The 13,851-nt window shown below is 35.9% G+C and overlaps 1 protein-coding gene across 2 annotated transcripts in view; it reads left to right on the plus strand.

Moving 5' to 3' along the window:
* The window catches only part of LOC127429139 (gamma-aminobutyric acid receptor subunit gamma-2-like), a 148,513-nt gene that overhangs the window by 37,486 nt on the left and 97,176 nt on the right, over positions 1-13,851 (plus strand). For both annotated transcript variants that reach the window (XM_051677984.1, XM_051677985.1), the window contains exons 2-3: positions 4,297-4,439; positions 11,976-12,043. In XM_051677984.1, the coding sequence (XP_051533944.1) occupies positions 4,297-4,439; positions 11,976-12,043 (211 nt within the window). The remainder of the gene's footprint in view (positions 1-4,296; positions 4,440-11,975; positions 12,044-13,851) is intronic.

Below are 13,851 nucleotides of genomic sequence, written 5' to 3' on the forward strand. Positions count from 1 at the left end.
ACAGAAAAACAAGTTTCCCCTCAGACTTTTTAAAATGATGTGTGTAGTCAACGTATGTTAGTAATGGACAGTTTTCAGCGGTGTTTACAAACGCAACCGGAAAGCAACGTGTCATTTTCTTTTCTTTGTTTTCACAGCTATAGTAAGGGGGTCCCATCTACCTCCACCTCTTTGAAACGGCATTCTATGAAACAGATGCAAATGATATTCCAAAGCTGACGGGGGCAGCAGAGACTATCATGCTGATCCACGTCGACAGATGGCAGTACAGCGTCTAACACCACCGTCGTATCGGTACTTAAAGTACACGAAGAAGAGCAATGCTAACGCTAGCTAGAGAATTACTGAATGCCCCTTTAACAGCCAAATATGCTGTTTGCAATAGATGAAGTTACTGTTTACAAACAAACGCTCCGCCCCACCACTTCCGGATTCTTTTGGTAGCCCAGAAAAGAACTGCTGTCTATGGGCGCTTCACTCAAATTGCGCTGAAACTGCCCAAAATGTGCCTAAACCCGTTTGCCATAGAGTATTGGAGATTAGGGCTTCTTTAAATTTCCACCAGATCGTTGCTTCAGGAAAAACTCAGGATTTTACATCAATTATGATATTTCAGGGGTCACCCTCACCGCTTCTGCTCTATAGACACAACTGACTCGCAGGTCGATATTAACTTTTTTTTTTTTTTTTTACAAAAAAATCATGCAAACTCCGATCACAAATGGCTGTTTTTCATTTCCAAAGTGCTGTCGCTGTGACAGATATGAGGTCAAGGATGATCTAACGTATGATCAAGACCACCATATACGATGTAACGGGAGGAATGGGACCCGTCTCCACCACCGCAGCGCATGGACTACTGTTTGTGAAAGAATAAGTGAATAAAAATAATGTCATACTGCTAAAATGATGTCTTTGCATTTATTTGGAATGCAGTAAATAATACTGTTCAATCAAAAATGGCTGTTATTAAGTTTTGATGCGTAATATGATCACACTGATGTAAAATATTATTTCTTTATTGCATATGGGTTAATAATTTAAGCAGTTAAGACACATATTGTATGTCTGATGTTAGTTTTCATTTCTAAGTACCCAAATTGTTTGGCTTTAGAAGTGTGTTAAACGTGTGAGGATGTGTATTCATCAAACTCTTACATGTCCGAGAAGTTGAAACATATTTTGCCGATATTTCAGAGAAGAACCCACTTCACTGTAATCCATAGATATTCCTTTATAATCAATTTTATTAACATTAACAGACATTATTACATTAATGCTTAAAACTGCAGCGCTGCCTATTTTTCACCATTGAAATCTGCTGCTTGAAAGAACCCGGAAGTACGGTTTCCTACAATTTGACGTCAAGTATCTATAAACAATCGCTACAACAAAATGCTAACTTGTTTATATCAAGGAGCTCTAAAATACTTTTAGATTGATTTGTTGCACTGTCTTGTGGATGTAGGAGACAACGTCGATTTTAAAATATTACATCTTTTTGAATTCCCCCTTACCTGCAATAATGTCTTTAAAATGCAAATATAATTTGAATTTTGGTCATATTTCAGTGAAAAATTCAAATTTTGTTTATCAGCCCTGTTGACAGTACTAGTGTACTGTACTGTAGTTTTTTAATATAATGCAGACTGATGGCTTCACAAGCTCACGGTAGGTCTTTAAAGGTTTATAAGTTATCCTTAAAAACCTATCACGAAATGGGAAAAATGAATGGGATTTTATTTCCGAAACCAGACTGTTTTGCTCTACTGGCTTCCAATGTGACTCATCCAATCAGAATTTAAAGTCCAAACTATATGTTTCATTAGTTTTACTGTTTTGAGTGATTTGTTTTTAAGCCACGTGTTACAAAAAGTGAAGTGATGTTTTTGCACTGATGCCAGATGTATTATTTTTTATAGGTGATCTTTTGTTTGGCGTCCAAGAAGTTTCAGATAAAAAGTTATTAATGAGATTCATTTGTAAAGTATTCATTTACTGGATTATCAAAAATACATACACACAGACAAACTTTATATTGAGCTTTATAGAGCGAACTGAACCTCTGAAAGATGTTTAGTGAAATATGCAGTAGCTCTACACAATTATGCAGTATCAAATATAAACACAAACAGATATAAGTTATGAAACACAGTACCGTGTGATTCAAATGATTTAAATTCAGAGCGAGTGGAAACTCTTGTGCTACGAGAAGACAGACTAAGAGAGAGAGAGAGAGAGAGAAATAGAGCACATTTCCACCTCTAATACAACATTATTATTGTATGCCTGTCAGTCCTCAACCTTCAGTATCACCCCTGCACACTCACCTTAGAAAAACACTCAACACAATATGTCATTTATATAAATGGGCTCAGCTTAAAGGCTATTGAGCAAATATTCATTAGGGGTTCTGTGGAAGAATGGTCAGCAAGGTGTGTCTGCTTTCTATAGCTTTATCTGTGTCCCTGGACAAACATAAACATACACATGAGCCTAAATTTGGATTTAATATATTCTTGATGGAACAGCATTTGAAATTGGTCAGTGCTTCTCAACAACTGGGTCCAAAAATGGGTTTCAGGTCTGTTCTGAGGGTCAGTGACAGCAAAAACAATGCTAATGTAAATAATAAAATGCAACTGTTTCAACCTAGTCACATAGAATGAACGTTACTGATTTTTTCTTGCCAAATTCTACAAGGGATAAATTGTGAAAAAAATTTGTGCTCAGTGATGTGACCAATGGTGGTGACCACCTCTTCAAGCATCAAAAGAACACAAAAGTATAATTCAGAAGTCTAATCAATTATTCCATGAGACTCATGATTGTTATGAAAGCATACGATAAGGTTTGGTGAGAAACAAACTCAAATCTGATGTATTATTTAGTGAAAATGTTGGCCGACCGTTGATCTCCTGTGCACGTTCGTGATAGGGCATGAGAGCAAGTTCACGCAGCCCCCTCACGACATGGGGCATTCAGTGAAAATTATTTTTGTTTATCTAAAAACAGGTCCTCCACAGTGATAGTGACAACAGAATACAACACAGCTGCACACAAAACAGAGAACATAACTTACTAAACATGTCTGAAGAGTTTGTAGTCGAAGAATAGATGCATTTCTATGCCCAGCCTTATTTTTTTTTAAAGTTTCTGGACTGGTGTCAGTTCACAGTGGACACAGTTACTTGCAAAAAAGTTTTCACAATTTATCCCTTTGTGTTAAGAAAAAGAAAGAAAGTCATATAGGGTTATAACAATACAGGGGTGAGTAAACAATGACTGAATTTTCATTTTTGGGTGAACTAATCCTTTAAAACTAGAGGCAATAAAACAACTGTTTGCTTTATTCACTTTTACACAAATCACGAGCACAACGGCTGATTATGACTTTATATAAACTTATTGTTTTGCACTATTACTCACACACTGCTGTGTTATGATAGTAAAACACTTTTAATACACTTTGATACATTGTAATGCTTTTTACGACACCATTTCACTCACTTTTGGCACCTCCTACTGTACGTTTCCATGGGAAACTGCAGCCAAATGTGTTATGACACGGAATTTCGTTTTGCAAAAATTTTGCCACAGTCACATAATGTTCATGAGACCAGGCTGAACTGTTCAATTGTGTGTATACTGTAAACTTGAAAAAAAAAAAATATTAAAATAAAATAATAAATAAATAAATAAATACCTTTAATATCTTTTGTGGTTGACATCAAAGGTCATGCATACAATCAAACTGTGGTATTTTGGCACAGATTCATCTGTCATATGATAATATGGTTATAATAATAATACAGTAATTGGCCCAATGTTTGTCCCAAGTGTTACACTGGTAAATACAACTTCAGCTGTTATGTATGCATTTACAAAATTGTCAGTTTTGTCAATAATCCTGCTAGGTGGAAATGTTTCTCATGACAAGTTTAATAAATGCCATACAAATTGATGATTTATTTAGTTAATGAGCCAGTTTTATAATATATTATAGACCTGTTTTCTGTAAATAGTAGGTTTTTGTTGACAAAATATTCTGTCCAAATAAGTTTTCTTGTTGATAATGTTGAACATCCCTGATGTTTAGTATCAGGACCATAAAACCAAAAGGAGGTTTATGTTGCACATTCACAAAAAAAACCTCATCTTTCTACAGATTACGGAAATAAAAATGTGCATTTTCAAACATGTTGCAAATAGATGGTGCAGAAATTGTAAATATTGGCAGAGGGTCTTTAGCAACTTTGTTTCACCTCTTGTTTGTGTTTCTTTTTTATTTTTTAGCTCTGTCCAGTCGGAAAGCGACGATGATGAAGTGACAAACAAAACGTGGGTTCTGACCCCCAAAGTGTACGAGAGTGACGTCACACATATTTTGAACAGCTTGCTAGACGGCTATGATAACAAGCTGCGGCCGGACATAGGAGGTAGATGCCTTTTTATCTTGTTCACTAAGTCATTTGGGGCATCTAAACCCCAGTACAACAGATTGTTTATGACCTGCAAAACTGTCTTATTTAACAGCTTGCTTAAATGTATTTATAATCTTCTAAAAAGTCTAAGCCTTTTAAAATATTGCATCATATTCTGTAAACTTTCCTTTTCACAATTATAATGTTTCTTACGATGTCTAATATGGCTGGGCGATATAGTAAAAAAAAAAAGAAATCAATATATATATATATATATATATATATGTATAATATATATAGATATATACAGAATTTATATGATCCTTTTAACAATATTCAATAGCTCTATATTTATGTGTTTTCCTGAAATGGAGAATATAGGAGTATATATGAGTTAAGCATTGATAAGTCTATAAAAAAGTGGTTTTAGAATCCGGTGTAATGTTTATTTGCATGTTATTGAACATAAGCCATTCTGCAATTGCAATCACTCCCGACAATGTACACCTGTGTCAGACAGATGCTTTTGGAGCGTCTCTCTTTGGTTGCGCTGCATCATGAACATACCATTTTTAGGTCACTGTGTCAAGTTAAATGTAGTTTGAAACGTAGAAACACACAGCTTGAAATCCTTAAATTCAGATTTGTGGTCCATCGAGCTATGTTTTGAACGCAAGAACACATCCTCGTGTTGTGCTGTCTGCTGAAAGGTTGGTTTGTTCTCTGTATCAGCTGCACATTGCCTATACAGCTGAAGTTTCGCTTACTGCCCCCTGGAGAAAACAGGTTGTACGTCAAGCTTGAATTGCTCAGAAATCTTACTTATTATGGTCTGTGGACATGATTAATTGTGTAAAAACATTTTAATGTGTTTTTAAAATAAATATAATTAATTGCACTGAATTAATGCTTAATGCCCGACAGCCCATATAAATCTATGAACAATTTTGAGTGATGACGTAAACAAATTGTTCAAGAAACACATTAAACGCATTGTGATATTGACAATGTTGCTTTTTATATTGCCAGCAAAATCTTTGTGAACATAATATGAATATTACATTTATTTCCCAGCCCTGATTCTGTCTAAAGTGCTCTATTGTCCTTGTATCCAACGAATGGGATGTGGAAATTTCTCCTTTTTGATATGACTTACTAAATATGGATGGTAAAAACAGCATACAGTATTTGGAGTCTCATAGGAATTAAACAACCCCCATGTAACTCATTCAAAAACACTCAAAAGTCTGAGATGTCTGACCTGTTGTTGTTTTGTCCCATATAACCACCAAGTGCTGTTTTGCATTCCCTAGACAATTTAGCCATTTGAAAAACATGAAAACCTTTTTACTGTTTAATGTTCATGCAGGCAGAAGCAAAGAAAGCTATCGCATTGGTACACTTCTAGAACATTTCCGTAAAGGCCATTGCCCATTACTCTTGTATTGTATTAGCTGGAACATGGCATAGTGCAATTTTGTGCAAAATTCTATTATATGTGCTAAAGACTTAGAGATTGTGTGGTGAATTCATTAGACCCGCTGAGGATTCTAAATCTACATATTTATCTATAGTATGTGAGTGAATCAAAGAAATGTACAGCTCATATTTTTTCCCCTGAAACTTAAATAAACTAATTAGAAATTTTGCGTCAAGAAAATTTATTCTGTTGTAGGACCATTAAGAACTTTTTGATTGTGACATTATTTTATTGAGAATTAAGCAATTTTTTTCCCAACATTCTTATTACAGTAAATTATCTTGTCTGAACACAATGATTTATTTGAATAAATAAAATTACAATCAAAAAATGCTACAATGACATATAATCACAAGTGTACTTTACAAATGTACTTTAAATAATATATCATCCTTTTTATCTGGGGATATAAAGATTTGAAATAGCAGAATACATTAATCAAAATTTTGCTCCATGCAGCACATTTAGCACAAGATGGGAAAGACCATCATCGTATCAAATGTTACAAAAATATGTCAATTCCATTCAATGGCAAGAGCATACCTGGAATAATAAATTTAATATTTAAAATAATACATGTTTTAATGCATGTAAATTAATAAATGACAACTATATGTAAAATACTAAATAATAAAATAATACATAAATGTAAAATAATAAACATTTAAGGTAATCCATATAAAAATTAAAAAAAATAAATAAATAAAAAAAAAACATTTGAAATAATAAATCTTTATTTATTAGAAAATAAACAAAAATGAATAAAATAGCAACAAAATGTATTGCTTTGAAACTACAAATTAAGGATGGCAGGCAGTCCATGTTGCAAAGGAATGGGTGAAAGTGTTCATTATTCAGTATTTATGCAACTGTAGTTGCCTAACCACTATGGTGCCCGTACAGTAAGTAGAGCACATGCAAGATTCATTCACAGTAGGCATTTCCCCACTACCATACACTGATCAGCCACAACATTAAAACCACCTACCTAATATAGTGTAGGTCCCCCTCGTGCTGCCAAAACAGCGCCAACCCGCATCTCAGAATAGCATTCTGAGATTATATTCTTCTCACCACAATTGTACAGAGTGGTTATCTGAGTTACCATAGAGTTTGTCAGTTCAAACCACTCTGGCAATTCTCTGTTGACGTCTCTCATCAACAAGGCATTTCCATCCGCAGAACTGCCGCTCACTGGATGTTTTTTGTTTTTGGCAGCATTCTGAGTAAATTGTGTGTGTTTTTTGTTTTGGGCACCATTCTGAGTATATTGTGTGTGTTTTTGGCACCATTCTGAGACTGTTGTGTGTGAAAATCCCAGGAGATCAGCAGTTACAGAAATACTCAAACCAGCCCATCTGGCACCAACAATCATCCATGCGATTATCTAATCAGCCAATCGTGTGGCAGAAGTGCAGTGGATAAAATCATGTAGATACAGGTCAGGAGCTTCAGTTAATGTTCACATCAACCATCAGAATGGGGAAAAAATGTGATCTCAGTGATTTCGACCATGGCATGATTGTTGGTGCCAGGTGGGCTGGTTTGAGTATTTCTGTAACTGCTGATCTCCTGGGATTTTCACGCACAACAGTTTCTAGAATTTACTCCGAATGGTGCCAAAAACAAAAAACATCCAGTGAGCGGCAGTTCTGCGGACAGAAATGCCTTGCATGCATGACTGAATGTTGTTACATGCAATGTAATACATGAATGTATTTAACAGCCTGTCGAAGTTAAAAATGATCTGCAACTTAGGCTTTACTTATAGGGTCGGAAATTAACCAGTACTCATCAGGGGGAAAAAACACTCCAAAAGTGACAAAAATGCTTCTGATATTTAAAATTGTGTTTTTTTTTTTTTTTTAATTATTAGTTTTCGAACAACATATATTTCAAACAGTTCTATTTTGGCCTAGTTTTAGTTTGTTGCCTCTGCCAGTGTTGTTGAAAGTGTTGCTAGCATGTGTTGTTTAATGTTTAAACCTAAAATCATTTCTGAAAACACTGAACATGAAGGAAACTCCAAAACTTGAAACAGTGATTACACTGAAATCTACTGTGATGGTACACAGTAAAGGGATGTATAATTTAACTTTAGTTACTTCAAATGTATACTACTGTAACTGAGTGTTTATTGTGTCATGATATCTTGTGCTTTACAGCTACTTTTGTATTTGATGTTGATTTGAGCCATAATTGTTCAGATTAACAATTTAGGTAAATTAATTCAACTGTGTAAAAGATGAGGCGAGGAGCAGTTTTTCCTTCTTCAGCTCAGGCTTTATTTTCCCGTCTTGGCGACACCAATTTACAGTTTACCTTCACACACTAAACTAACACACACAGCTTTCATAAATAAACTTTCACTACTAGAAAAATCATTGCTCGGCTCTGTCGTATCCAGTCTCTCTGCACTGAGTGTTGTGTCGCTCTATTTATGCCGCTCTCCCCGTGCTCACTGAAATTAGAGACATGTGTTAGACATAATTTAGCTCAGGTGTAAGCGCCCTTACCGCTTTCTCTCTCCGGAGAGATGTTTGACCACGCCCCCGCTGCCACAAACTGAAATGCTGTATTTGACACAAATGGACGACATACTGTGTGTTTTTATGGTTAGAAAAACAATATGCTCTTATAAAGATAAAAAATAGCCCTTGGGGTGAAAATTGCCCCTTAAGAATTCATTCATTTATGTGAAGACAACACTGGTGGTTATACAGTATATCCTAGGTTTATTTAATATGCCTCTTTTATAAGGTGTTTGTGAGAATGAAGTGTATGCCTGTATAAATGAGAAGTGTGCTTTGACTGTGATTGGTGGTGACTGCAAGGGAATGGTAGAGCGCAGGACTCTGTCTAATGCTAAGCAGTCCATCCGAGCTGGCATAATACTGCTGAATTCACCCTCTATATCACAGTCCATTCTCATGTGCTGCGACAGGCAGACGTCTCATGATTAATGGGGTTTGTGGGAACTGTAGTGCTGTATGCTAATCTGCCACGACTGATCATCAGTACTTGAAACAAAACTGCAATCGTCTTTGATGGTTTTCCCCATCCTTTTAACCATTCTGCCATTATTTACTCATGTTGTTGCAAACCTTAATGACTTTATTTCTTTTGTGGAATACAAAAGGAGAATTTTTGAATAATGTTCACTTTGCTCTGTTCCATACAATAAAATAAAATGGGAACAGGGCTGACAAGCTCCAAAAGTCTTCTGAAATCGTACGAGAGCTTTTGGTGAGGAACATTCGCCCTAGATCTTCCCACATTCATGAGAGTTCATGAGAGAAGAAGTGATGTCCAATTCATGAACAAATCATTCTTTTGAGTTGGATCATTCCAAACTGGTCTCACGTTACTATACCTTTATTTTTTCAAAAGGATTTTGACCTGGCTCTTGTGTACATATCTCTGCAGTTTCCTGGTGAAATAAACTTTTATTCACTTTCACACTTTCACACAAATCACATGTAAAATGGCAGATTATCAGTCCATAAACACGCACTTTTCATCCTGTTTCTCATGCAATGCTATTTTACACCATCTAAACACTTTTACTGTAGCGCATGACTTAAGGTCGAAACATTTTAACATTTGCATTACATAACCAACTACATTTACAAGCTTGTTCAAGTGTGATTTAAAGGTGCACTCAGCAACTTTTGTCTTTGTGTCATCTTGGACTTACACTGACACCTAGTGGCTTGGATGCAGCATAATTTAAAATCAATAGTTTTCAGTTTCAGATGTCACTGTAGAAATGTAGTATTCACAGTCAGTCATGATTACTTTAATCAATGAGTGAAAGTGTCAAATAACAGGACGGTTACTGAGATTAAGCGAGTAGTATTCGGCTGGTCATGTGATTCTAACATGGCAACCCCCATTTTCATCTCACATTTGCTTTGTATGACACTATCGGTTAGGTTAATGTTTAAGGTTTAGGGTGGTGAGGTAAGATTTTTTATTATTATTATTATTATTTAAAACTCGATAGAGCATTAACCTTAAGAACTTAATATAATTTTACATGTTGCCACAGTCACATCATTTTCAAGACATCAGGCTGATCTTTTCAATAAATCAGTTGCTTTGCTTCACAAAACTGATCTGAATGATTTGTTTGTAATCACTGTATAATGACTTAAATATTAGTCTTTTCATCAACCAAAGCTATTGTATGACTTCAGAAGGCTTAGAATATAGCGAACGAGTCCTATGGACCAATTTTATGATATTTTTGTTCATGGTTTTTAAAGATGAGAGCATGTTTGTTTTTTTTACGTGTTTTTTTTTTAATATATAACACTAACTAATTGCACTGAATTAACATGTTAAAGCTGAATAACGTAATTTTTGCGACACTAGTGCCACAGAACGGAATTGAAAAAAATAAACAATAGCTGGGTTTCCATCCGACAGTTTTTATGCACATTTCCAAATTGCGCATAAGACATCCTGAATGGAAACGCTTGATATGCGAAAAGTCTCTAAAAATTCACATCATATTAAATGTACTAACAGGAGGTGGATTTTCTAGAGTTTCTCATGAGTTAAAATGTGCATTAAGGAGATAGAAACAGTTTATTTGCAAAACAATGATGTGTTTGGACCATTCATGCACGTGTTATGAATGTGCGATAGCTTGATGTGAACGAAAGGTCTCACCTTGGCACACAATTCTTCATGCATATCTCTTGGCATTCGGAAGTGTTTAACCCATAGCTGGTCTTTAAAGTGGGTCCTTAAAATCCATCAGAACAGTTTTAAGCACGGGCGCTCGCCATGCGGAGGCTGGCGGTGTATGGGCATCATTCTTTTCAGCCCTCATTATATCAGATATTTATTCACTTATTCTACGGCGTCACCTGACAGCATTCAATAAAACGAGGTACAATTGCTCTAATCCTACCAATTAAACTCTCCCTGAAGCAAGGAGGTCATTCAGCTGCTCCATCATGACAATGTGGCTCCCTCAAGATAATGTGCATGATGTAGTGGATGGATGCGCACAACGATTCATCTTTTCTTTAGTCGAATGTTTAGAAATGCACTTAAAAATGCAAAACATTTTGATGGAAACCCAGCTACTGTTTTATAAAACAGCTTTCCGAATACGCTACTCGTTTGCCGTTGTTCAAACAATCAGATAGTCCTGCCCCCAGCTCACGCCATTGGTTGAGTAATGTTGTTAGGGCAGGTCTAAATAAGTCGCTCAAAACAAACACTAAAATTAGCATGTGAATGGCTTACTTATATTTGTCAATGCATATTAAGCTGGGATAGAAGTATTTAAACACTGAAAAAGTTACATACTTCAGCTTTGAATCAACAGCCTTAATTGTTATTAAAACATAGTATCAGTGCTGTCAATCGATTAAAATATTTCATCGCGATTAATCGCATGATTTTTTTTTATAGTTTATTGAGATTACTGAAAGTACTGAAATTTGACTCCGAGATAAAATTTCTCAAACCCTCAGTCTCCACAGTATTAATAGTGGCTATCCACTTTGCTACAGCAATCGTGAAGCAGCATTTACATGATTTGCCGCTTTGAACTCCACATGAAACGCGCTTGCAGAGAGCATCTTGTTTTGATTTTAGCGCTAGCACTGAACACGTAACGATAATTCATCTGAATTGTCTGGAACCCAAAGCCAAACAAATTCTGATGCTTCACTCCAGCGGGTCGTGTGACTGCGGCTTATCACAAGTCCCATCTGGGTTTGTTTTGTACAAAAAATTACAGTTAAGAGGTCCTTTCTCCATCACTTGATCATTGACACGGAATCAGTGTAATGACTCCGTACACAGCACAAAGGTTCCGCCCTATTCAAACCAGTGTTCATCACTCACACAAATGTCAGAATCTAATGTGAAAATTGGTAAATGTGTTAATTGCGATGTAAAAAATTCATGCATTACACATTATAAATTAATCACATTCATAAATGTGTTAAATTAGACAACTCTAATATTAATAACATTTTTACTTGTATTTCTTCTTGGTATAATTAGTAATTCTGCATTGTCTTCTCTGTCTCCACTGCTCTTTACAGTCAAACCAACAGTGATTCACACGGACATGTTTGTCAACAGTATTGGTCCAGTCAATGCCATAAACATGGTAAGTCATGTCCATTAACAACATATACAGTACTTTATGATAATCAAAATATTCTTCCTTCCTCCCTTCCTTCCATTGTTTCTTCTTATCTTGCTTCCTCTCTGCCTTCTGTCTTTCCTCCTTCCTTCGTTTCTTCTTCCCTTCCTTCCTTCCCTTCTTCTTTCACGTCTTCCTGCCTTCCTTCTAGAGGTCTGCAACCTGACCCGTCGAGTTTCGGGCCGGGTTCAGGTCAGTTTTTCTCAAGTAGGATTTTGGGTTCAAGTCAGGTTCAGGTTTGTAATTAATAAAAAAAATAAACAGGCTTACCGAACTTCGCACATGCGCTGTCACTCACAGACACACGCGAATGGATGAGTTAGGGGCGATTCACACTGAACATATTTTTTTGTGCGTCTGCTCTGTTTTCCCATTGTTTTCCTATGCAAACACGTGCTGGACTAATGTCTTTGATTGTTGAACCGCGTCTTGCAATTTTTCTGCGTCACGAGCAAAACCGGCACTTTTTAAACACAGTGTCAAGTTAAAAAGAACTTTTCACATTTTCAAAAACGCATGTCGAGACACCTGCACTCTGTTTTATACTTTGCGCTGCATCTAGATAGTTTTTTAGCGCAGGTGTCACAAAGATTCAGTGTTCTAAACAAGTTTAGGCTGCATAGAGGGGACTTTTGCATTGTTTCATATTATTCCAGATTGTTCTGCACCAAGCAAAGTTTCAGCACATAAATGGTAAGTCAATGCTAATGAGGGGCTGCCGTGCCTTGTTAAAACTGTTTATGTTTACTGTTAAAATACTGTTACAAATGTTGCCTAAATGATTACATAAAATACAGCGTATTGCAACAGTACTTGCTAGGAGAGGAAATTATAAAGACAGTGAGTGATTTCGGGTTCGGGCTTAAAATCTGATGGTATTGTTCGGGCCGGGTAGGCTCGGGCCACACAGCTTTGGGTACGGATCGAGTTCAGGTTTCATTTTAAGGCCCGTGCAGACCTCTACTTCCTACCTTCTTTCCTACATTCCTTTCACCCTGCATTCCTTTCCACCTTCCTTTGTTCCTTCCTTCCTTCTTTCCTCTCTACATCCTTTCTTTCTGATTTCCTACTTACGTTCCTTTGTCTAGCCAATAGATTTTTGCAGCACAGAAATTCTATTTGTTTTCTTGTGCATTATTGTAAACATATGTTTTTTTTCTTTTTTTTTAACAAAAGTTTTGTCTTCAGGAGCTGAAAGGCATGATGCTGATATCAGCTTGATGTTATATAATGCAAAATTATGTAGACGTGATCAAGTTTTAACAAATGCCCTCAATGTTTTATTTGGTTTTGCTGAGCAATCTTTGCTCAATAAGCTTTATCTATGGCTTTCTGTGGATTGTTTGGCACTTGAACTTAAATAATCTGCTTATGAGATGTTTTCTATTTTAGAGATACAGCAGAGAAGTTAAGCCAGCCTGAAATAGGCCTGGATTTGAATAGTAAGATTAAAGAACTGAAATGACTAAAGAATTGACAGTGCTCCACCAGATTGTTGAATTGTACCTATGCTACACTGAATTACATAGATTTTTACATTTTTCATTTATTATAGCTTGTTTTATGAATATTTAGGTTCTAAAATGATTTGAATTGTGTTACATGTTTATCTGATCTTATTGGGAAGAACAGTCAGTGATTGAACGAATCAGTGATTCGACCAATCAATGATGGTCATGTTTCTTTGGACATCACAACCATAGCAGGGTCATTCTTGGGATACGGAAATATTTAAATTTGGAATTATTATTTTTTTTTAGATACATTTGATT

Source organism: Myxocyprinus asiaticus, chromosome 38 (genome assembly GCF_019703515.2).
Source record: "Myxocyprinus asiaticus isolate MX2 ecotype Aquarium Trade chromosome 38, UBuf_Myxa_2, whole genome shotgun sequence".
Lineage (NCBI taxonomy): Eukaryota > Metazoa > Chordata > Actinopteri > Cypriniformes > Catostomidae > Myxocyprinus > Myxocyprinus asiaticus.